The sequence below is a fragment of the Ranitomeya imitator genome, chromosome 7 (assembly GCF_032444005.1).
Source record: "Ranitomeya imitator isolate aRanImi1 chromosome 7, aRanImi1.pri, whole genome shotgun sequence".
In the NCBI taxonomy this organism is placed as follows: Eukaryota; Metazoa; Chordata; class Amphibia; order Anura; family Dendrobatidae; genus Ranitomeya; species Ranitomeya imitator.
Window position 1 is genome coordinate 10,449,403 of NC_091288.1, and position 27,118 is coordinate 10,476,520.

General features: G+C 42.9%; 1 protein-coding gene across 13 annotated transcripts in view; it reads right to left on the reverse strand.

The window, feature by feature from the left end:
• Positions 1-27,118, reverse strand: part of BIN1 (bridging integrator 1) — a 115,354-nt gene that overhangs the window by 54,333 nt on the left and 33,903 nt on the right. For all 13 annotated transcript variants that reach the window (XM_069732661.1, XM_069732664.1, XM_069732662.1 and 10 more), the window contains exon 2: positions 2,949-3,029. In XM_069732661.1, coding sequence (XP_069588762.1) covers positions 2,949-3,029 — 81 coding nt within the window. The remainder of the gene's footprint in view (positions 1-2,948; positions 3,030-27,118) is intronic.

Sequence of the window (27,118 nt, forward strand, 5' to 3'; positions counted from 1 at the left end):
AAGGTTCTGTATGGGATCCAGCTGCGGGGGAGACACATGTGTTTTCTATCTGTAGCTCCAGTTCATTAGGGGCCACCCAAATCCAATCCTCAGCCATCCCTGGGTGGTGTCGGGGGTCCTCCTCATCATCACCGCAGCCCACCACTGGCCAGGAGGCAATAATGCCATGTGATCTGCCCTCCTGGTACAGGACACATTGCACAATGAGGGGGCAGAGGAGGCATCGCCCCTCCGTCCCCAATAACAATGACTCACGATTCTGAGACGATAAAGTCAGAGGCGTCAACTAAAAAACAGGACTCGCTCATCTTATGTTCTCATTGGGTGGTCTCCGATAAGACCCTCCGGCATGTATCTGTCCCATACAATCATTAGTTCATTGCAAGGTTGCTGCAGAGCCTCTTGGCCGAGGATATAGGGGTAGTCACACCGGGGCCCTGGAGACCGAGGGCCCCAAAGGTCCTTTCCAGTGTTACAGATGGTAAATGGGGGTCCTTTGCAGGGTCTTCATGGGCTCCTGGCGTTACACCGCTGGCCCTCAGATGTGCGGGATGCTAGCACTATGAGCGGTGATTTCTTTGTGATGTCGCCATGTACTTCTTGCGATTTTACCCTTTATTCATTAATAGAATTACATTAATGGGGTCTTACAGCCGCACACTGGGGGGCCATCCGCTGAACCGTCAATGTCTTCATGTTATGATTTTATCATTGCTCCGATCTATTGTTACATGTAATAAGCTCAGGGTCTTCGGGGGTCCGTGTGCTGACACTGAGGATGCTCCACAGTGACCCCGTGGTCGGGTATAGGGGGTGTCAGATTTGGGGTTATTTCACAGGTCCCACAATGGATTCGGTGGCCCAATGTGGCTGAACGGCACCAGGAGATCCTGGACCCCCTTTATCGGGGGCACTCCGCTGGTAGACGGCTGCCCGAATCCGTACGGGGGGCACCAGCTGGGTGCGGTTCATCTATTTGCTAATTCAGCTGGTCATGTGACGGAGCGCTGATGCATCATGGGACGGATAGCAGAGCAGAGAGGAGAAAGGAGCAGAGTGAAGTTGTGTGAAGTGCATGGAAGGGGGTGATAGGGAATCAGGTGGGGGGAGCAGGGCTGCACATACAAAGCTGGGGGGCTCCTTACATTAACATTGAGGTCTAGTCTTTTTTACACTAATATTAATAGATCTTACTGTAAGAAGTTCTACAAAACATGAACAAGGTGATATTTTTTCTGCCATTGATCAGCTCGGACGGACCCCTGACCACGGACCCCACTATGTGGCCATTACTAACACTAGTTGAATGCCCCCGATCATCAGGAGGGACGGGCAGCGAGGACCTTTATTCCCAGGTTCCATCATTTCCTGTGAAGATACTTTTATTTCCTCTGTGTCGAGGGTCTTCACGCACAGTAGGGTCTTCTCTGTTAGTGAGGGTCTTGTGGCCGCTCAGTAGCCGATGGCCATGGAGAATGAGCAGAGAGAGGACCGAAATGTGAAACAAAGTCCTGGTCCCCATCACTTCTGGCCACATTGTCCATCTCGGCCCCCAATGACCCCTTCAGCTCTGATTCCGGACCAGCTGAGTAATTTCCTGGGGACCATCTCGTGCCTTTTGGTTTTTGTTTTGTTTTCTTCACCAGTTTTTGCTCCTCGGATCCCGCGCTGAGAAGGAAGCGTCCAGATGTTGCCAGAAGTCCTCGCTCAGCATCTCGTCAGGGTCTTCAGAGCTGACTCATGTCTATACTGGATGAAAACATCCCGCAGGACACAGGGTTCCTGTATGAAGAAATCCTCGCAGTCAGCTCCGGCCACGCAGAAATAAAGGGACGGGCACTGGTCACAATTAAAGGGATATTACCTGTAACTGCGATGGCCGCTGACAGTTCTGTACGCAGCAGCGCGTCTGCTGACATTTTTTAACTGCTTTGTCACAATTTGGCTCTTTCCCAGATCTGGATTTTTGCCTCAGTGAACTATGTTCCACCCTGATAGTCACACGGCTCACACCCACAGATTATGATATCAGCAGGTCGGGAAATATCAATGGGCCAAAGAAAAAATGTAAAAGGTTAATAGGAAAGACAATGAAAATCCACGGAATGCAAGAAGGAATATTGTAAGAGCGTTATTGCTACTCATTATTACTACTCATAATTATTACTCATTATTGATATTCATTATTACTACTCATTATTGTTACTCATTAATACTACTCACTATTGCTACTCATTATAGCTACTCATAATTATTACTCATTATTACCACTCATTATTGTTACTCATCAATACTACTCACTATTGCTACTCACTATTGCTACTCATTATTGCTACTCATTATTATTACTCATTATTACTACTCATTATTGCTACTCATTATTGCCACTCATTATTGCTACTCATTATTGCTACTCATTATTACTACTCATTATTACTACTCATTATTGCTACTCATTATTGCTACACATTATAGCCACTCATTATTGCCACTCATTATTGCCACTCATTATTGCTACTCATTATTACTACTCATTATTGCTATTCATTATTGCTACTCATTATTGCTACTCATTATTGCTACTCATTATTGCTACTCATTATTACTACTCATTATTGCTACTCATTATTGCTATTCATTATTACTACACATTATTGCTACTCATTACTACTACTCATTATTGCCTCCACTCCTGTCAGTCATAAACCCCTCCAGACGGCGGCAAATGTGGAAACTCCATTATGGATGTGACCTGCCTGGGGCACTGCTGCTCTGGGCGATTGCTATGTTATCAATTTCCTAATATTTTTCTAAACATGTTTCCAGATCTTTTTCCCTACATTATCATTAATTATATGATTGATGCCAAATGTTTTTCATAAAGTGAACGTCTCTGCACATCTCCCCTTATGGTCCGGTAACGGGCGCCGTGCTTCGTTTTCACTCACCAGCTGTTTGTTGAAGTTTTGCACGCATTGCTCAAACTGCTCGTCTTTCGTCTCATCTGCTTTCCCGAGTTTCTGCAGAACCTGGAGAAAAAGGAAAAACAAGAAACAAATGTAGCAAAACCATAAATAGCAAAAAATAAATAAATAAACAAACAAACAAACAACAGGTGGGGGAGGGGGGGGGGGGCGCATAGAGACATTCACAATGGTTCCCACCTCTTCAGAGATGGCATGGAGCTTGTCCCACACACATCTCTAAGGCTGTGTGCACACGTTGTGGATTTACTGCGGCTCCGCAGCGTTTTTTTCCGTGCAGAAACGTTGCAGAACCACATGTGATTTACAGTACAATGTAAATCAATGGGAAAATAAAAATGCTGTGCTAATGGTGCGGAAAATTCCGCACGGAATCCGCAGCAGATTAAAAAAAAGGACCAGGTCAATTCTTTGTGCGTTTCTGCACCCATTCCATTATAGGAAAACGTTGGGGTAAAAAACGCATGAAGTCTGCACAGAATCTGCAGGAAAATGCACAACAGCCGCATAAAAAACGGGCAGATTCTGACCTGCGTTTTCTGCCAAGAGATGCAGAATCCGCACAGAAAATACCAAAGGCAAATCCGCAATGAGTGCACAAAGCCTAAGGGTATGTGCACACGATGCAGATTTAGTGCAGAACTGCTGCAGATTTTTCTGCAGCAGAAACGCTGCAGAACTGCACTGTGATCACAGTACAATGTAAATCAATGGGAAAAAAAAAAAGCTGTGCACATGGTGCAGAAAAATCTGTGCAGAAACGCTGCAGTTTTCAAAGAAGTGCCTGTCACTTCTTTTGTGCAGTTCTGCAGCGTTTCTGCACCCCTCCATAATAGAAATCTGCAGGTGCGTTTTTGATGCGTTTTTTATGCGTTTTTCATGCGTTTTTGATGCGTTTTTCATGCGTTTTTTGTGCAGATTTGTGCTCAAAAAACGCATAAAAAACGCATCAAAAACGCATCAAAAACGCATAAAAAACGCACCTGCAGATTCTGCCAGGAGATGCAGATTTAGTGCAGAACTGCAGCAGATTTTTCTGCACTAAATCTGCATCGTGTGCACATACCCTAAGGGGCGTATTGTGCAGCTTCACACTGCAGATCGAGTAAAATAGGGACCAAAGCTACGCCGCATCAACGTTTTGGCGGTTTTCAGCTGGACTTTAGCGAGAATTTATGCAATGACCGGCAACAGCTTTTTTAGTGTTAACTTATTCAGTTTATGGTGAGCTTTACATTTGTGTAATAATTTTCAACATTTCTCACCTCTGGTCACTTTGCAGAAGTAGTGAGAACATTAGGAGTTGTGATGGAATGATGTGATCTGACGGATTTATGGACATCAGCCGGCTGACAAGTGCCGGACCACTATATACAGACCCAGAATCATGTCAATGTGAAATCTTTCTGAAATGTTAACAATGCTATAGATAGGATTAGGGAGCCCCCTAAGAACGCTGCTCCCACCCTAGAGAGTGAGCGTGGAGCTTTACCAGGCACAGACATCAGCCCTGGAAACCATGAAGATAAATGTCACCACAGCAAAAGAAACATCCACATTCATTCTACAATTCCATGGAAATCTGGACAATGTTACTTTAATCTCAAGAGATACAGGGGGATACAGAACAAAGCTCAGAGTCAGGGGATGCGCACAATGTGGAGAGGACATTTCAGCACCATTTTTGCATCATTTCGCAGGAGAAACGTGAGTTTTTGCAACATTTTTCCTGCATCTTTGGTGCAGATTTTTCCCCACTTTTTTATATGCATAAAATCTGCAACAAAAAGACTGAAAGAACTGATGCTGCAGATTTAAACCTGCAACAAATCTGCAAATCACAAATAAGCAACATGTGCACGAGGCTTCAGGCTATGTGCACACGTTCAGGTTTTTTCGTGTTTTTTTCACGTTTTTTCACGGTAAAATGTGCACACGTTCAGGTTTTTTCACGGTAAGGCCATGTGCACACGTTCAGGTTTTTTCGCGTTTTTTTCACGGTAAAATGTGCATACGTTCAGGTTTTTTCACGTTTTTTTCACGGTAAGGCCATGTGCACACGTACAGGTTTTTTCACGCTTTTTTCACATTTTTTCACGGTAAAAACGCTATAAAAACTCATTAAAAATGCATATATTATGCATTCTATCATTTAGAATGCATTCTGCATGTTTTGTGCACATGATGCATTTTTTTTTTCGCGGTAAAAAAAAGCAGCATGTTCATTAATTTTGCAGATTTTCTACGTTTTTCCCGCTATTCTATGCATTCGGGAAAAAACACACCAAAAAAACGCATCAAAAAACGCATGAAAAACGCGAAAAACGCTTGTGGATTTCTGGCAGAAATGTCCTGTTTTTTTCAGGAAAAATTCTGCAAGAAATCCTGACGTGTGCACATACCGTCAGGATTCTCTTTCTGGCATCAGGAAACCCTTTAGGTATTTGGACTGACAAAAGACAGCAAAAATGCAACGTGTGAACATACCCTAAGGGTGCAGGCTCATCTTCTTGTGTATTAAAAAAAAAAAAAAAAAAAAATCACAAAATAAAGTTTCCATTTGTAAGAAAGAATAAGAAATGTCCAACTATAATAAAAAAAAGGATGTACTAACTCGTCTGCACATTCATCTGTAAGTACCATAGTCTCCTCCAGTCAATTATCCTAAACTGACTGAACTAAAACATGGACGTCATCACTCAAGTCTCAGCGATGACAATGACAAATGGCTCCTTACAAAACAACAAAACTTATCTCTATGAATGGACAGATAAGTGACAAGTCGGCCCCCCATGTTATGCTTCTATAGCCCCAGGATTATCACTGCCCCCATTACAGCTCAGAATCTACGTTCATTATCAGGATGTCTGAAATTTACTGTTGTGGCCAAAAGTTTTCAGACTGAAAACAAAAATGTTTGTCAAAGTTTTGCTGCTTCAATGTTTTTTGAGCTTTTAGTTGATAATTTCTATGGTTACTGACATACAATTATAAACATGGCAAATCCATGATGTTTCTATGACGCCTCAATATTCCAAGCGCTGCTGATTATTATCCACACTTCTTATTCGCTCCAAAAGCTGGATGCGGCTTCTGGGCAGATCCTGACTGATGGCCGCCCTCTCATCAGAGCTCGGAGTTTATCACTATTCCTGGGTTTTTGTTTGTGGCTTTATGAGAATTGACCCCAAGATCCCAATGGGACTGAGATCTTGGGAGTTTCTCGACAGTGGACCCAAAATTTCAATATTTTGTTCCCTAAACTGCAACATGTTGCGTTTGCCGCGCCCTGCCTGGTGCGCCGAAACGACGCATGCGTTGTAAAACGCACCAAAACGCATGACAATGCATGTCCATGCGCCCCCAATGTTAAAGATAGGGGCGCATGACGCATGCGTCGTTATGCGTCGACGACGCTGCGTCCAAAGACGCAAATGTGAACGTAGCCTTGGAATGGAGACACGAGGAAGAATGGAGAGAAGGGGCAGGATTGGAGACACGGGTGAGAACGGAGACACGGAGGCAGGATGGGAGACACGGAGCAGGATTGTAGACATGGGGCAGAATGGAGACACGGGGGCAGAATGGAGACACGAAGGGCAGAATGGAGACACGAAGGGCAGAATGGAGACACGAAGGGCAGAATGGAGACACGAAGGGCAGAATGGAGACACGAAGGGCAGAATGGAGACACGAAGGGCAGAATGGAGACACGAAGGGCAGAATGGAGACACGAAGGGCAGAATGGAGACACGAAGGGCAGAATGGAGACACGGGGGCAGAATGGAGACACGAAGGGCAGAATGGAGACACGGGGGCAGAATGGAGACACGAAGGGCAGAATGGAGACACGAAGGGCAGAATGGAGACACGAAGGGCAGAATGGAGACACGAAGGGCAGAATGGAGACACGAAGGGCAGAATGGAGACACGGGGGCAGAATGGAGACACGAAGGGCAGAATGGAGACACGAAGGGCAGAATGGAGACACGAAGGGCAGAATGGAGACAAGGGGACAGAATGGAGACAAGGGGACAGAATGGAGACAAGGGGCAGAATGGAGACAAGGGGCAGAATGGAGACAAGGGGCAGAATGGAGATAAGGGGCAGAATGGAGATAAGGGGACAGAATGGAGACGATGGTGCAGGATCATGGGGCAGAATGGAGACCGATGGTGCAGGATCATGGGGCAGGATCATGAGTCAGGATCATGGGACAGATGAGGCAGGATCATGGGGCAGATGGGGCAGGATCATGGGACAGATGGGGCAGGATCATAGGGCAGATGGGGAAGGATCATGGGACAGGTGGGGCAGGATGGGATTCACATGGAGGCAGGATGGGAGAACATATGAAAGGAGCAAGGAATGAGACACACGGGGGCCTGGATGGGGGATATTATTACTGCAGTGAGGTTTATTTTATTTTTTGAGGATAGTGTTATAAATGGGGGGGCGGTCCTGTTACTGTGCAGAGCAACACTGTCGCCTTTTTTTCTTCATCTGGTGTAGTTTAGAATTTGGGGGGAAAAAAAGTAATGTGTTCTGCAAGCGGAGCTCTAGATAACTGTGTTATTTCCTGCAGAGACGAGCCCTGGCTGGAAGAAGTAAAGGTACCGTCACACTAAGCGACGCTGCAGCGATACCGACAACAATGTCAATCGCTGCAGCGTCGCTGTGTGGTCGCTGGGGAACTGTCACACAGACAGCTCTCCAGCGACCAACGATGCCGAAGTCCCCGGGTAACCAGGGTAAATATCGGGTTACTAAGTGCAGGGCCGCGCTTAGTAACCCGATGTTTACCCTGGTTACCAGCGTAAACGTAAAAAACAAACAGCACATACTTACATTCCGGTGTCTGGTCAGGTCCCTCGCCTTCAGCTTCCAGCACTGACTGAGCGCCGGCCGTAAAGTACAGCGGTGACGTCACCGCTGTGCTGTGCTTTACGGCGGCCGACGCTCACCAGTCAGTGCAGGAAGCTGAAGGCGAGGGACCTGACCAGACACCGGAATGTAAGTATGTAGTGTTTGTTTTTTTACATTTACAACGGTAACCGGGGTAAACATCGGGTTACTGCCCTGCGCTTAGTAACCCGATATTTACCCTGGTTACCAGTGAAGACATCGCTGAATCGGCGTGTGACACTCTCAGCGGGAGATCCGGCGACAAAATAACTTTCCCCAGCGACCAACGATCTCCCAGCAGGGGCCTGATCGTTGGTCGCTGTCACACATAACGATTTCGTTAACAATATCGTTGCTACGTCACAAAAAGCAACGATATTGTTAACGATATCGTTATGTGTGACGGTACCTTAACAGTTGTCTGTGCTGGATGAAGATGAAAAGCAAAGATGAAGGACTTCACGTACAGACATCACTGGTGACTCAGTGTGTTACCTGTACACTAACCCTATACACTGTACTACAATGTGGCTCTCGACCAACTTTCATAGCAGAATGTGGCTCTCAAGGTAAGAAAGGTTGGGGACCCCTGTCCTAGAAGATGGGAGAAAATGATCATGGAGGAAGATTAGATCTTTATCTATAGCTATGTTCGAAAGTAAACTTATGAATGACCCCCTCCATGGATGAAAAGCTCCTGCACACGAATACGTGCAAGAATATAACTAATATAATACTGCCCCATATACAAGAATATAACTACTATAATACTGCCCCATATACAAGAATATAACTACTATAATACTGCCCCATATACAAGAATATAACTACTATAATACTGCCCCATATACAAGAATATAACTACTATAATACTGCCCCATATACAAGAATATAACTACTATAATACTGCCCCATATACAAGAATATAACTACTATAATACTGCCCCTATGTACAAGAATATAACTACTATAATACTGCCCCCTATGTACAAGAATATAACTACTATAATACTGCTCCTATGTACAAGAATATAACTACTATAATACTGTTCCTATGTACAAGAATATAACTACTATAATACTGCTCCTATCTACAAGAATATAACTACTATAATACTGCCCCTATGTACAAGAATATAATTACTATATGCCGCACCGCACAAGAGGTTGGTACACAAAATGAGAATGCTTGGTCTGGGGGAAAATGTGTGTAAATGGGTTAGTAACTGGCTTAGTGATAGAAAGCAGAGGGTGGTTATAAATGGTATAGTCTCTAACTGGGTCGCTGTGACCAGTGGGGTACCGCAGGGGTCAGTATTGGGACCTGTTCTCTTCAACATATTCATTAATGATCTGGTAGAAGGTTTACACAGTAAAATATCGATATTTGCAGATGATACAAAACTATGTAAAGCAGTTAATACAAGAGAAGATAGTATTCTGCTACAGATGGATCTGGATAAGTTGGAAACTTGGGCTGAAAGGTGGCAGATGAGGTTTAACAATGATAAATGTAAGGTTATACACATGGGAAGAAGGAATCAATGTCACCATCACACACTGAATGGGAAACCACTGGGTAAATCTGACAGGGAGAAGGACTTGGGGATCCTAGTTAATGATAAACTTACCTGGAGCAGCCAGTGCCAGGCAGCAGCTGCCAAGGCAAACAGGATCATGGGGTGCATTAAAAGAGGTCTGGATACACATGATGAGAGCATTATACTGCCTCTGTACAAATCCCTAGTTAGACCGCACATGGAGTACTGTGTCCAGTTTTGGGCACCGGTGCTCAGGAAGGATATAATGGAACTAGAGAGAGTACAAAGGAGGGCAACAAAATTAATAAAGGGGATGGGAGAACTACAATACCCAGATAGATTAGCGAAATTAGGATTATTTAGTCTAGAAAAAAGACGACTGAGGGGCGATCTAATAACCATGTATAAGTATATAAGGGGACAATACAAATATCTCGCTGAGGATCTGTTTATACCAAGGAAGGTGACGGGCACAAGGGGGCATTCTTTGCGTCTGGAGGAGAGAAGGTTTTTCCACCAACATAGAAGAGGATTCTTTACTGTTAGGGCAGTGAGAATCTGGAATTGCTTGCCTGAGGAGGTGGTGATGGCGAACTCAGTCGAGGGGTTCAAGAGAGGCCTGGATGTCTTCCTGGAGCAGAACAATATTGTATCATACAATTATTAGGTTCTGTAGAAGGACGTAGATCTGGGGATTTATTATGATGGAATATAGGCTGAACTGGATGGACAAATGTCTTTTTTCGGCCTTACTATGTTACTATGTTACTATGTTAATATAATACTGCCCCTATGTACAAGAATATAACTACTATAATACCGTCTTTATGTACAAGGATATAACTACTATAATACCGTCTTTATGTACAAGGAGTGGAATTTCTCTTCACAGAAGCAACAAGTATGTCATTAATAATTAAAACAGTTCTGTGTTTACAGTTTGATGTAACATATTTTTATTTAGGTTTTTTCTTAATCATGGTAAAACAATGGGAATATGTTATTATTTATTTTTTCTGAGGAGGGAATGTAACACTCAGCGAGACGCCGTTTTGTTTTCGTGTAACATGTTAGAGCTCGGTGGCTCCTGACCTCACTTGACATGAACAATAGTCGACCTTCCCAGAATCCTTCAGTGATGTTATATTTTACTGATATTGGTAATTTATTGAACAGTTCTGCATGATCAAACACCAGAGCATCTTCATTCCCACAGATCTCACTGGGATAAGTGACCTGTCCTCCAGAAATGATGTCAAGGAACATCAGACAAAGGAGGAAATGCTCAGACAAAGTGTGGACTTATCTGCTCTTCTGGAGTATGTTGTGGGATAGAGTGAAACCTGTAAATTTAAGGGGTCCCGCAAGCCATATAAGGGTGGGATTCAGGCAGAGGTTAAGTGCTATGACAAAGCCAACAGATAGGATGATCTTTAGACCGAGGTTAGATTTAGGGGTATGGGCCGCCCATCCAATGGCAGGTTCTGGAGTTGAACCCTGAAGAACACAGCGCTGTTCAGTACCAGGACCCCTCAAACTTTCTGCAAGTCACAGGATTAGTATATGTACTCTGCACTACAAGTGATACAATGATATTAATGCACATACAGTGGGGAACTAAGTATTTGATCCCTTGCTGATTTTGTAAGTTTGCCAACTGACAAAGACATGAACAGTCTATAATTTTAAGGGTAGGTTATATATACTGCTATATACTACTATGTGGGCTGTGCTATATACTACTATGTGGGCTGTGCTGTATACTACTATGTGGGCTGTGCTGTATACTGCTAAGTGGGCTGTGCTATATACTACTATGTGGGCTGTGCTGTATACTACTATGTGGGCTGTGCTGTATACTACTATGTGGGCTGTGCTGTATACTGCTAAGTGGGCTGTGCTGTATACTACTACTATGAGGGCTGTGCTGTATACTACTACTATGTGGGCTGTGCTGTATACTACTGTGTGGGCTGTGCTGTATACTACTGTGTGGGCTGTGCTATATACTACTGTGTGGGCTGTGCTATATACTACTGTGTGGGCTGTGCTATATACTACTGTGTGGGCTGTGCTATATACTACTGTGTGGGCTGTGCTATATACTACTATGTGGGCTGTGCTATATACTACTATGTGGGCTGTGCTATATTCTACTATGTGGGCTGTGCTATATACTACTATGTGGGCTGGGCTATATACTACAATGTGGGCTGTGCTATATACTACTATGTGGGCTGTGCTATATACTACTATGTGGACTGTGCTGTATACTACTGTGTGGGCTGTGCTTTATACTACTGTGTGGGCTGTGCTATATACTACTATGTGGGCTGTGCTATATACTACTGTGTGGGCTGTGCTATATACTACTGTGTGGGCTGTGCTGTATACTGCTACGTGGGCTGTGCTGTATACTGCTACGTGGGCTGTGCTGTATACTACTACGTGGGCTGTGTTATCTGCTATGCGGGTTGTGCTATATACTGTACTATGCAGGCTTTGCTATATACTATGCGGGTTGTACTATATACTATTTGGGCTTTACTATATACTATGGGGGTATATTATATTCTATGGGGGAGGCCGTGTTATATACTATGTGGCTGTGCTATATACTATTGTGGGGGTATATTATATTCTATGGGGGAGGCTGTGTTATACTATGGGGGGGCTGCATTATATTCTATGGGGGCTACATTATATATTATGGGGAGGTGGGCTGTATTATATTCTATGGGGGGCTGTATTAGATTTTTTGAGGGATGATTGCATCATACTCTTTGATGGGGCTCCAGCATTATATTCTGTGGGGAGGTGGCCTGTATTGTATTCTATTCTATTCGGGGCTACATTATATTCTATGGGAGGCTGAATTATATTTATATTCTTTGAGGGGTGATTGTATCATACTCTATGAGGGGGCTGCATTAAACTATGAGGGGGGCTGCATTATATTCTATGGGGTGGCTGCATTATACTCTGGGGTGGCCGCATTATATTCTGTAGGGTGGTGCATTATACTATATGTGGGCTGCATTATACTGTATCGAGGACTATGGGGAATACGTTATACTATATGAAGAACTATGGGGTGCATTATACTATGGGAAGTGAATTGTCCTACATGGATGACTATGGCGGTGCATTATACTATATGGAGCACTATGAGGAGTGTATTATACTATATGGAGGACTATAGGGAGTGTATTATACTATATGGAGGACTGTGGTGCACATTATAATATATGGAGGACTATGGGGTGTATCTGACTAAACAAGTAAAATGCTGCATATTCAGATTGTTTTTGCTGGAACAAAATTCATTGCTCTCAGCAGCACATCGCCGGTGTAAACTGTAGATGTGCTGCTGATAACATGATCCTGTATGGTGATCTGTTAGAGATCTATTAGTGATCGTTCTGTCCCATCATTAGTCCTCAGCTGGTGGAAAGAGGCCGGGAAACAAGCGTGGAACAACTTCAGTATTGTCGATCAAACTCATTTAGCGGCCTGAACTCAGCGCTTGTAAATACAACCGAAATGCTTTTGTGTGATGTGCAATATGTTAGCATTTGGGGCCCCATTTTAAACTTTGCCTAAAACCGTCCCTGCCTACAAGTGTACAAAGATATTATACAGTCACCATGTGACAAGTGGGCCTGTGTAACTTCAAATGCCAGGGCGGAATTTTAGTCCCAGTCCGGCCCTGCCACAGACTCAATTAATCAGTCAGACACTAACCTCTACAACATGGGCAAGACCAAAGAGCATGATAAGGATGTCAGGGACAATATCATAGACCTGCACAAAGCTGGAATCGGCTACAAAACCATAAGTAAGACGCTGGGTGAGAAGGAGACAACTGTTGGTGCAATAGTAAGAAAATGGAAGAAATACAAAATGACTGTCAATCGACATCGATCTGGGGCACCGTGCAAAATGTCACCTCGTGGGGTATCCTTGATCATGAGGAAGGTGAGAGATCAGCCTAAAACTACACGGGGGAAACTTGTTAATAATCTCAAGGCAGCTGGGACCACAGTCTCCAAGAAAACCATTGGTAACACATTATGCCGTAAAGGTTTAAAGTCCTGCAGTGCCCTCAAGGTCCCCCTGCTCAAGAAGGCACATGTGCAGCCCGTCTGAAGTTTGCCAGAGAACACCTGGATGATTCTGTGAGTGATTGGGAGAAGGTGCTGTGGTCAGATGAGACAAAAGTTGACGTCTTCAGAATTAACTCAACTCACCATGTTTGGAGGAAGAGAAATGCTGCCTATGACCCAAAGAACACCATCCCCACTGTCAAGCATGGAGGTGGAAACATTATGGTTTGGGGGTGTTTATCTGCTAAGGGCACAGGACTACTTCACTGCATCAATGGGAGAATGGATGGAGCCATGTACTGTAAAATCCTGAGTGACAACCTCCTTCCCTCCGCCAGGACATTAAAATGGGTCGTGGCTGGGTCTTCCAGCAAGACAATGACCCAAAACATAGAGACAAGGCAACAAAGGAGTGGCTCAAAAAGAAGCACATTAAGGTCATGGAGTGGCCTAGCCAGTCTCCAGACCATAATCCCATAGAAAACTTATGGGGGGAGATGAAGCTCCGAGTTGCCAAGCAACAGCCTCAAAATCTTAATGATTTAGAGATGATTTGCAAAGAGGAGTGGAGGAAAATTCCTCCTGACATGTGCGCAAACCTCATCATCAACTACAAAAAATATCTGACTGCTGTGCTTGCCAACAAGGGTTTTACCACCAAGTATTAAGTCTTGTTTACCAGAGGGATCAAATACTTATTTCTCACTGCAAAATGCAAATAAATTTATATAATTTATACAATGTGATTTTTTGGATTTTATTTTTGATATTCTATTTCTCAATGTTAAAATTAACCGACCCTTAAAATGATAGACTGTTCATGTCTTTGTCAGTGAGAAAACTTACAAAATCAGCAAGGGATCAAATACTTATTTCCCCCACTGTATGCACTTTCAGTATATAGAACAGTGCTGAACTGAGGAATCTAAATTCATAAAATAGGTCTATAATCACATTATCCTACATCAGGGACTCACAAACGTCTACTGCAGTATTGAAGTCTCTGTATACAGCTTATACATGACGTGTGCTCCGGAGCGCCTCCTAGTGGTGGCTGCAGGATCACAGAATTGTCCCATTTAACTACTGGTTTATAGAGCGGATTTGGAGCTCAGAAACACAAAGCTCTGACTGCTGGAATCTATCCCGTGAAATACATCAGCCCAGAATTATGATCCTAATAAACATCATGGAGGTACACGGAGGACATTCACATTGAGCAGCAAGCGAACATTTTGTATCCGAGTTTTCCCAATGCTTTGCATCAGCTCAGCGGGTGTGACACATTGAGGGAAAGGTATCAATTGCTTCTTTGGTTTTGGTGCAAAGACTTGTTGGAACTCATTAGGGAGTAATTCTGCTCGGATACAAGTTCTGGGGAAGCTACAAGGTAGAACAGTGAAGCAATGTTGAAGCAGTTGGCTGGAAAAAAAAATGGTATTGGACACACCTCAGGATGATGAGAGATCTGTGCAGTTCCCAGGATGGTGCGGGTGAGTCACCCTAGAAGGATTTATGGAGAATGCTGCAGAACTACAACTACAACCTGTCCTGCATGATGGGGGTTGTGATAGGTTTGGTCTGTAGGTCATGTCACATCAATGCCATAAGTGTCAGTAACCATGGTTACATCATTATAGGACACGTGGTTATTGTATCAATGAGTTTATAGGATATAGAAATGTCTCCATCCACGAATCATGTGATAAGCAGTAAGATTGCGAGGACTACCTGAAGCTTTATGTATCTCCAACCTGCCCACAAGAATAACACAAGCCGCTCCTTCCATCAGCAAACACAGAATCAGAGAGAAGGGGCTGTCAGTCCCATGTAAATAATGATAAATACAATGTATCAGTGCAGGAAATCTTCTGTAAACACAACAAAAGCAACACAAGCCTCCAGACCTGATCCCTGGCTGATAGCTATTATCTACAGTGATACATTGTAACAACCCATCAGCTGTGTGGCCAGGAGAGGATTTATATGAAAGTAAAACACAATGTTTCCAATCAGTGATAGCTAGAAAGGTTGAAAAGGAGGAGAATCTGAATAACACAGTATATTAGAAAATTGCAAAACTTACTATTCTGCAATGATTTAAGGGCGTTATTTCATCTTGGACTGAGGCAGCTGGATGTCATAATAGTAAGAGAAGCGGAAGCCACGGCCTTCACACACTATGGGCCCTGGGTGGTGCAAAAGGAAAAAGAGAGTACTCCCTAGCAGACCGCTGCTCCTCCATTCTGCCACGCACAGGATGTATCATGTGACTGTGTCCACTGATCGGCTGCAGCGGTCACCTGAAGCCAGGAGACAGATGAAGGATGTCAGCAGCAGAACGGAGGAGCATGTGGTTTCTTTTATTTTTATAAATATATTTTTTGTACCACCTTTGGCCCATTAAAGGGAATCTGTCAGCAGATTTTTGCTATGTAATTGGAGGACAGCATGAGGTAGCAGCTGAGACACTGAATTCAACAACGTGTCATTAGGCTGTGTGCGGTTTACTTGTAATAAAGGTTTTATTACAAGGAGATTATCACTGCTGGACTACAGGAGCCGGCGAGTCCTGGTCTGACCACGCCCCCTCCTGTGACAAGCACCTCACTGTCAATAGACTATGTACATGGAGAACAAAACCAAGAGAAAAGAAGGAGCAAACATCCCATAATAAAAATAATATCAATTGTATTAATAAAAAAAAACATGTAAGTCACATCAAAAATGTATAGTAGTAAACAGGTCAAGGATAAAGTTGGATACATGACATTTCAGGTGTAAAACACGGTGCCCACTTGTATTATAGTGGTGGACAAGAGCAAAAATAGCAGCAAGGTACAAAAGTGCAAGTGCTTGTAAACAATGTTTGTTCCCAGAAAGTGTGCAAAACTCACGTAAAAAAATATAAATATATATAGCGCCACAGACTACCCACCAAACACTCCAATGAGAGTGGAACTAGTAAGGGAATGATAAAGAAACAAGGGGGAGGTTTACACCATGTACGTAACAATGACTCCAGGTAAGAAACACGTGTGTACCACTTTAAGGGAACTTGTAAATGCTATAAACCTCTCTTACCCATAATCTCCACTTGTCTGCGTAGACGTGTCCCCAAGGTGTTTGCATCGGGCAGCTGAATGATTTACAGCTACTAGCCAGCTTGATTATATGTGGGGATTCGCTAGCAACCAGGCAACCCCCACATGTACTCAGCCTGGCTAGGAGCTGTAAATCATTCAGCTAAATCTCCGAGCACTAAAAAATACTCGGAGGACCCCCGAGCGTGCTCTGGAAATCTCGAGTAACGAGTATATTCGCTCATCACTAGTCACCATCCATTAGGAAGACTCCAGACCCCACTGCGCACGTTACACCGATGTTCACACTAATCTCATATTGTGGAGACGTTTAAAGAAAGGGAAATTTGAATAACCATTTATTTCACTTTAATGCATTTACCTAGCGGAGATGAATGTGTCACTTCTGATGTAGCAGAGCTGAATGTGTCACTTCTGATGTAGCAGAGCTGAATGTGTCACTTCTGATGTAGCAGAGCTGAATGTGTCAGTTCTGATGTAGCAGAGCTGAATATGTCACTAATCCTGATGTAGCAGAGCTGAATGTGTCACTTCTCCTAATGTAGCAGAGCTGAATGTGTCACTAATCCTGATGTAGCAGAGCTGAACATGTCACTTCTCCTAATGTAGCAGAGCTGAATGTGTCACTAATCCTGATGTAGCAAAGCTGAATATGTCACTTCTAATGTAGCAGGGCTGAGTGTGTCACTAATCCTGATGTAGCAGAGCTGAATGTGTCACTTCTCCTAATGTAGCAGAGCTGAATGTGTCACTAATCCTGATGTAACAGAGCTGAATGTGTCAGTTCTGATGTAGCAGAGCTGAATGTGTCACTAATCCTGATGTAGCAAAGCTGAATATGTCACTTCTAATGTAGCAGGGCTGAGTGTGTCACTAATCCTGATGTAGCAGAGCTGAATGTGTCACTTCTCCTAATGTAGCAGAGCTGAATGTGTCACTAATCCTGATGTAGCAGAGCTGAATGTGTCACTAATCCTAATGTAGCAGAGCTGAATGTGTCACTAATCCTGATGTAGCAAAGCTGAATATGTCACTTCTAATGTAGCAGGGCTGAGTGTGTCACTAATCCTGATGTAGCAGAGCTGAATGTGTCACTTCTCCTAATGTAGCAGAGCTGAATGTGTCACTAATCCTGATGTAACAGAGCTGAATGTGTCAGTTCTGATGTAGCAGAGCTGAATGTGTCACTAATCCTGATGTAGCAAAGCTGAATATGTCACTTCTAATGTAGCAGGGCTGAGTGTGTCACTAATCCTGATGTAGCAGAGCTGAACATGTCACTTCTCCTAATGTAGCAGAGCTGAATGTGTCACTAATCCTGATGTAGCAAAGCTGAATATGTCACTTCTAATGTAGCAGGGCTGAGTGTGTCACTAATCCTGATGTAGCAGAGCTGAATGTGTCACTTCTCCTAATGTAGCAGAGCTGAATGTGTCACTAATCCTGATGTAACAGAGCTGAATGTGTCACTTCTCCTGATGTAGCAAAGCTGAATATGTCACTTCTAATGTAGCAGGGCTGAGTGTGTCACATCTCCTGATGTAGCAGAGCTGAATGTCACTTGTCTTTTCATTTCCAGATACTGCTGGTAACAATTTGCTCGGAGCATCCATGAGCTTTTTTACTGCATCTATGAAGATATTCCCAACAGGACATGTTACAAACCAGCCAAACCTGCACATTACTGACTCCGAACATCTCAGCTGTCCCTGAAATCCACATTCCACAAAAATGGAAAAACAGATGTTTGACCTCCGACCTAGTGAACGTAGTAACTCGCCCTCTCCTGTGCGGCTGCTCATGACTCACCTTTTCCAAAATGTACAAACTTTTCATGGAGGATCAGTATAGCTGAAAGTTCACCACATTTAAAGGGGAAGTACTTTCTACTTAAAGGGGCGTTGATATGAAATTCACTCTACGTTATTATATATCACTAGATTGTGGCCCGATTCTAACGCATCGGGTATTCTAGAATATGCATGTCCCCGTAGTATATGGACAATGATGATTCCAGAATTCGCGGCAGACTGTGCCCGTCGCTGATTGGTCGAGGCAACCTTTATGACATAATCGTCGCCATGGCAACCATTATGACATCTACGTCGATACTGTGCCCGTCGCTGAATCAGAAACGCGTGATTTCTACGTCCTTTATGACATCATCGTCGCTGTGCCCGTCGCTGATTGGTCGAGGCCTGGCGGCCTCGACCAATCAGAGACGTGGGATTTCCAGGACAGGCAGACAGACAGACGGAAAAAACCCTTAGGCAATTATATATATAGATTATTATTGAGGGGTTTTAGGCAAGGATATTAAGAGGTGGTGCTGGCTCCTACTGCACCAGGTGAGGATTGCGGTCTAGTATTATATGTCATCTTTCAAGCAGCGAGAACTTTACAAGATAATGAACAGTGTATGGGGAGAAGTCAAAGAATAATGAAAGTTTACAGAATAGTAAAAAGACTTAAAGTAAAAGTCCAGCTCCAGTTCTGGCACCAGGGTCCAGCCCCAGAGGAGCCATAAAAAGCAGAAACTAGAGCGCCATCTAGTGGTGACAATAGTCAGCTGAGATTTTCACATAAATACTGATGTGATGGGGCATCCAAGCATCACTTGGCCGGGGGAAACTGCTCCAAATCCTCTGTGCTGCTGTTACAATGGTAGGTGGGAGGGAGGAGGTTTCTTGATACAGGTTTTACCCCCGTGTTCCCGGGTAATGGCCGCTCTGTGATCAGTTTGGAGCTGCTGAGTTACTTCTCATCCCCGGCGCTCGCCCGTGTCCTCCTCCGTCTACACTCATCCTCCTCACATTTTATTAGGCGCCATTCTTTTATCTATAAATAGATTGTTTCCATGGTGAAAGGATGAAAACGATGATCCAAGTAGGAATCTCCCGTCTTTTATATCAGCAGCTGGGAATAAGTCGCAGAAAGGACGCAGCACATCGTCTGCGCCAACAACCGGAGCGCGGGCGAAAGCGGAAAGGTGAAAAGATGACAAAAAGGAGCACAATGCTGTCACACATATTACCATATACAGTGGATATAGAAAGTCTGTAAAAATGTCAGGTCATGCATCTTAGGCTACTTTCACACTAGCGTCGGAATCTCTCCGTCGGGGAGAGATTCCGACGCTAGCGTTTAGCGCATTGCACAATGGGTGCAGCGGATGCATTTCTCCGGCGCATCCGCTGCCCCATTGTGAGGTGTGGGGAGGTGGGGGCGGAGTTCCGGCCGCGCATGAGCAGTCAGGAAAAGCGGTCCGTCAGGAGCAAAAAACATTACATGTAGCGTTTTTTGCTCCCGACGGTCCGCAAAAGCACGACGCATCCGTCGCACGACGGATGCGACGTGTGGCAATCCGTCACAATGCGTCATCAATACAAGTCTATGGGGAAAAAAACGCATCCTGCAAGCACTTTTGCAGGATGCGTTTTTTCTGCAAAACGACGCATTGTGGCAGATTGCAGTTAACGCTAGTGTGAAAGTAGCCTTACCCAGAAGAATCATTTCTGAACATTTTCCACCTTTAATGTCACCCATAATATGTACAAATCCATTGAAAAATAAACTAAAATCATTTTGAGTGGGAAAATATAAATAGCACAAGTAAAATAATGTAGTTGCATAAGTGTGAGCACCCTCTAATAATTGGGGCATGATTTTGTTCAGAATCAGCCGGTCACATTTCCCCCATGTTACAGAGTAGTCAGCGCTCGGCCGCCGTCATTTACAGCGATTCTGATTAACCCCAGAGAAAGTGTCGAAGTTCTAGGAGGATTTTCCTGACATTTCCTGGTCTGTAAACAGCTGACAACACAGCAAAGGATCTCACTGTGAGATTTTATCAGTCAGGAGAAGGTACAAAAACATTCCCAAAACATCAGATCTACCATGGACACTGTGAAGACGACATCAAGAGGGGGATGAAATTTGGCACAACAGTGACATTTCCCAGAACTGGTCAAAAGACAAGAATTTATCAAAACACAGGAAGAAAATTGTCCTTGGACGCGGCCAAGATACTGAAAATAACATTAATTAGGCTATGTGCACACGTTCAGGTTTTCTTGCGTTTTTTTCGCGGTAAAAACGCTATAAAAACTCATTAAAACGCATACATTATGCATCCTATCATTTAGAATGCATTCTGCATGTTTTGTGCACATGATGCGTTTTTTTTCCGTGACTGATAGACCCCAAGCCAAAAAGACTGGACGCTGCGGGAATTTCACAGAGGACTGTAGCAAAGTATTAGTGTAAGTTGTGCAGATTTATGCAACCACATTGTTTTACTTATTTCTTTCTCTTTTTAAACCTGAAAAGATTTGACCTTATTTTTCAATCGATTTGTGCAGATTACAAGCGACAACAAAGGTGGAAAAAGATCCGAAATCATAATTGGTAGGTTTTTTTTTTCATGACAGAAAACTTATTTTGACAGGGGTGTGCAGACTTCTTATATCCATTGCAGTGAACAACATAACTATGCAGAGCCCAAGTATAACTACTACTGTATGTTGTCCAAAAAGTACTGCCATACAGTAGCCAAACAACAACATACAGTACCTAAATAAGATTACCACCTTAAGGAGTCCAAATAGTGCCACAATAAGGTGAACAAATAATATGACCACATATTGCACAGATATTACTACCGCCATATGGTGCCCAAATTGTAGTAAAAGATAATGAACAATTAACACCATACCGTGCCCAAATACTACCAAAGAGAGCCCAACAATACCACCATATGGTGCCCAAACTGTACCCTACTATAGTGATCAAATAATAACACCATTATACCAGCACAAATGATACCTCAATAGAGTTACCAAATAATGGCACATTATGTGCACATACACCGCCATACTGTACACACATAATACTACAATACAGTGATGATATAATAACGCTACAGTTCCCAGATTTCATCTGAACAATGGTCCAATAATACTATACTGGACACAGCACAAAATACCATCATCACACTGCCCAAATAATACTGCACTGCAGTGATCGTATAATACTGCACTACAGAGATCATATAATACTGCACTACAGAGATCGTATAATACTGCACTACAGAGATCATATAATACTGCACTACAGTGATTGTATAATACTGCACTACAGAGATCATATAATACTGCAATACAGTGATTGTATAATACTGCACTACAGTGATTGTATAATACTGCACTACAGTGATCTTATAATACTGCACTACAATGATCATATAATACTGCACTACAGTGATTGTATAATACTGCACTACAGTGATTGTATAATACTGCACTACAGAGATCGTATAATACTGCAATACAGTAATAGTATACTACAATACAGTGATCGTGTAATACTGCACTAGTGATCGTGTAATACTGCACTACAGAGATCATACAATACTGCACTACAGTGATCATGTAATACTGCACTACAGTGATCGTGTAATACTGCACTACAGTGATCATATAATACTGCACTACAGTGATTGTATAATACTGCACTACAGTGATTGTATAATACTGCACTACAGTGATTGTATAATACTGCACTACAGTGATTGTATAATACTGCACTACAGTGATCATATAATACTGCACTACAGTGATTGTATAATACTGCACTACAGTGATTGTATAATACTGCACTACAGTGATTGTATAATACTGCACTACAGTGATTGTATAATACTGCACTACAGTGATTGTATAATACTGCACTACAGTGATCATGTAATACTGCACTACAGTGATTGTATAATACTGCACTACAGTGATCGTATAATACTGCACTACAGTGATCGTGTAATACTGCACTACAGTGATTGTATAATACTGCACTACAGTGATCATATAATACTGCACTACAGTGATTGTATAATACTGCACTACAGTGATTGTATAATACTGCACTACAGTGATTGTATAATACTGCACTACAGTGATCATGTAATACTGCACTACAGTGATTGTATAATACTGCACTACAGTGATCGTATAATACTGCACTACAGTGATTGTATAATACTGCACTACAGTGATTGTATAATACTGCACTACAGTGATTGTATAATACTGCACTACAGTGATCATGTAATACTGCACTACAGTGATTGTATAATACTGCACTACAGTGATTGTATAATACTGCACTACAGTGATTGTATAATACTGCACTACAGTGATTGTATAATACTGCACTACAGTGATTGTATAATACTGCACTACAGTGATCATGTAACACTGCACTACAGTGATTGTATAATAATGCACTACAGTGATCATGTAACACTGCACTACAGTGATTGTATAATACTGCACTACAGTGATCATGTAATACTGCACTACAGTGATTGTATAATAATGCACTACAGTGATTGTATAATACTGCACTACAGTGATTGTATAATACTGCACTACAGTGATTGTATAATACTGCACTACAGTGATCATGTAACACTGCACTACAGTGATTGTATAATACTGCACTACAGTGATTGTATAATACTGCACTACAGTGATCATGTAATACTGCACTACAGTGATTGTATAATAATGCACTACAGTGATTGTATAATACTGCACTACAGTGATTGTATAATAATGCACTACAGTGATTGTATAATACTGCACTACAGTGATCATGTAATACTGCACTACAGTGATTGTATAATAATGCACTACAGTGATTGTATAATACTGCACTACAGTGATTGTATAATACTGCACTACAGTGATTGTATAATACTGCACTACAGTGATCATGTAACACTGCACTACAGTGATTGTATAATAATGCACTACAGTGATTGTATAATACTGCACTACAGTGATTGTATAATACTGCTCCTCAGGAAATGCACAAGATTTATTCAAATCTGACAGGAGAATGAAAAGAGAACAGAGAAATCAGACGGCAGATCGGATGCACGGATATAAACACCGTCTCTAAGAGGCTTCATATCGGGAGCAGAAGTGTCACATCCGGTAACGACTCAGCCTCACGTAGTGCGACTAATTAGCCTCCTATAATTAGAGCCTTCATTCAGCTCCAAGCCGCGATATCAGGATGATGAACCCAATGGAGAGGAAGCCGCGGATTCATAAGACGAGAAGGATTCATTATTGCATTTTGGTTTTGATTTGCACCAAATTCTTCTTTAAATTTGCGCCTTTTTAAAGTCAATTTTATGGGTTCCCTTTTTTTCCTTGTTCTCCATTGATCCATTGAGTGGATGGTTTTTATTTTCCTGATGATTGTGGACGATGCATCAATTGCACATTTTTTGGAAAATTTGAAACAAATTATCTCCACTCCAGTCCCCCTTAGTGATTTCCTGTACGCCTTAAGGCTGTATGCACAAATTGCGGATTTGCCTGTGGAATTTTCTGTGTGGATTCTGCATTTCTTGGCAGAAAACGCAGGTCAGAATCTGCACATTTTCCATGTGGATTTTGCACGTTTTTACTGTGGATTTCATGCATTTTTACCCCTGCGTTTTCCTATAATGGAATGGGTGCAGAAATGCTGCAGAAACGCACAAAGAATTGACATAGTCGTTTTTTTTAATCCGCTGAGGATTCCGTGCGGATTTTTCCGCACCATCAGCACAGCATTATTATTTTTCACATTGATTGACATTGTACTGTAAATCACTTGCAGTTCTGCAACGTTTATGCATGGAAAAAAAAACGCTGCGGATCCACAGTAAATCCGCATCGTGTGCACATACCCTAAATGTTTGGGCAAATTATGCAACATTTTAACAAAACCTGCAAATGTTCGCCTTATAAAGGCTCAAAATTCATGAATATGCCTGTGCCAGTTTGAAGAACTTGGTGCAAAAAATCTCAACAGATACAACAAGGCAAGAAAAAAAAATGATAACTCGCCCCTTCATGTCTAGAAGATACAAAGTGTCCTGAAATGGCCGCATCCAACCAACACGATGAGCAATTATCGGCCTCTGCAATATGAACGATTGTGAGCGGTGGCCGAATGATGAATGTTCAATATCATCTAAAAGTCTGATCGCACCGACTGCATCAGCGGCTGAGAAGTCCAACACCTGCGGTCTGAGCCGCTGCATTCTGTCGCTCCACAATTGTCTCGTGTCTATGAAACAAAAGGATTTCTTCCAGTTCTGTGATGTGGAAAACGCACAAATTTCAGCAAACGTTTCTTCTCATCACATTGAAAAGTGGATGAAATTTGTGAGTTTAGACTCGGCCAGCGACAAGTTATCAATGTTAATATGTATGTACACAGTGACTGCACCAGCAGAATAGTGAGTGCTGCTCTGGAGTATAATACAGGATGTAACTCAGGATCAGTAATGTAATGTATGTACACAGTGACTGCACCAGCAGAATAGTGAGTGCTGCTCTGGAGTATAATACAGGATGTAACTCAGGATCAGTAATGTAATGTATGTACACAGTGACTGCACCAGCAGAATAGTGAGTGCAGCTCTGGGGTATAATACAGGATATAACTCAGAATCAGTAATGTAATGTATGTACACAGTGACTGCACCAGCAGAATAGTGAGTGCAGCTCTGGAGTATAATACAGGATGTAACTCAGAATCAGTAATGTAATGTATGTACACAGTGACTGCACCAGCAGAATAGTGAGTGCTGCTCTGGAGTATAATACAGGAGGTAACTCAGGATCAGTAATGTAATGTATGTACACAGTGACTGCACCAGCAGAATAGTGAGTGCTGCTCTGGAGTATAATACAGGATGTAACTCAGAATCAGTAATGTAATGTATGTACACAGTGACTGCACCAGCAGAATAGTGAGTGCTGCTCTGGAGTATAATACAGGAGGTAACTCAGGATCAGTAATGTAATGTATGTACACAGTGACTGCACCAGCAGAATAGTGAGTGCAGCTCTGGAGTATAATACAGGATGTAACTCAGGATCAGTAATGTATGTACACAGTGACTGCACCAGCAGAATAGTGAGTGCAGCTCTGGAGTATAATACAGGATGTAACTCAGGATCAGTAATGTAATGTATGTACACAGTGACTGCACCAGCAGAATAGTGAGTGCAGCTCTGGAGTATAATACAGGATGTAACTCAGGATCAGTAATGTATGTACACAGTGACTGCACCAGCAGAATAGTGAGTGCAGCTCTGGAGTGTAATACAGGATGTAACTCAGGATCAGTAATGTAATATACAGTGGGGCAAAAAAGTATTTAGTCAGTCAGCAATAGTGCAAGTTTCACCACTTAAAAAGATGAGAGGCGTCTAATTTACATCATAGGTAGACCTCAACTATGGGAGACAAACTGAGAAAAAAAAATCCAGAAAATCACATTGTCTGTTTTTTTAACATTTTATTTGCATATTATGGTGGAAAATAAGTATTTGGTCAGAAACAAAATTTCATCTCAATACTTTGTAATATATCCTTTGTTGGCAATGACAGAGGTCAAACGTTTTCTGTAAGTCTTCACAAGGTTGCCACACACTGTTGTTGGTATGTTGGCCCATTCCTCCATGCAGATCTCCTCTACAGCAGTGATGTTTTTGGCTTTCCGCTTGGCAACACGGACTTTCAACTCCCTCCAAAGGTTTTCTATGGGGTTGAGATCTGGAGACTGGCTAGGCCACTCCAGGACCTTGAAATGCTTCTTACGAAGCCACTCCTTCGTTGCCCTGGTGGTGTGCTTTGGATCATTGTCATGTTGAAAGACCCAGCCACGTTTCATCTTCAATGCCCTTGCTGATGGAAGGAGGTTTGCACTCAAAATCTCACGATACATGGCCCCATTCATTCTTTCATGTACCTGGATCAGTCGTCCTGGCCCCTTTGCAGAGAAACAGCCCCAAAGCATGATGTTTCCACCACCATGCTTTACAGTAGGTATGGTGTTTGATGGATGCAACTCAGTATTCTTTTTCCTCCAAACACGACAAGTTGTGTTTCTACCAAACAGTTTCATCAGACCATAGGACATTCTCCCAAAACTCCTCTGGATCATCCAAATGCTCTCTAGCAAACTTCAGACGGGCCCGGACATGTACTGGCTTAAGCAGTGGGACACGTCTGGCACTGCAGGATCTGAGTCCATGGTGGCGTAGTGTGTTACTTATGGTAGGCCTTGTTACATTGGTCCCAGCTCTCTGCAGTTCATTCACTAGGTCCCCCCGCGTGGTTCTGGGATTTTTGCTCACCGTTCTTGTGATCATTCTGACCCCACGGGGTGGGATTTTGCGTGGAGCCCCAGATCGAGGGAGATTATCAGTGGTCTTGTATGTCTTCCATTTTCTAATTATTGCTCCCACTGTTGATTTCTTCACTCCAAGCTGGTTGGCTATTGCAGATTCAGTCTTCCCAGCCTGGTGCAGGGCTACAATTTTGTTTCTCGTGTCCTTTGACAGCTCTTTGGTCTTAGTGAGGATAGTGAGTGCAGCTCTGGGGTATAATACAGGAGGTAACTCAGGATC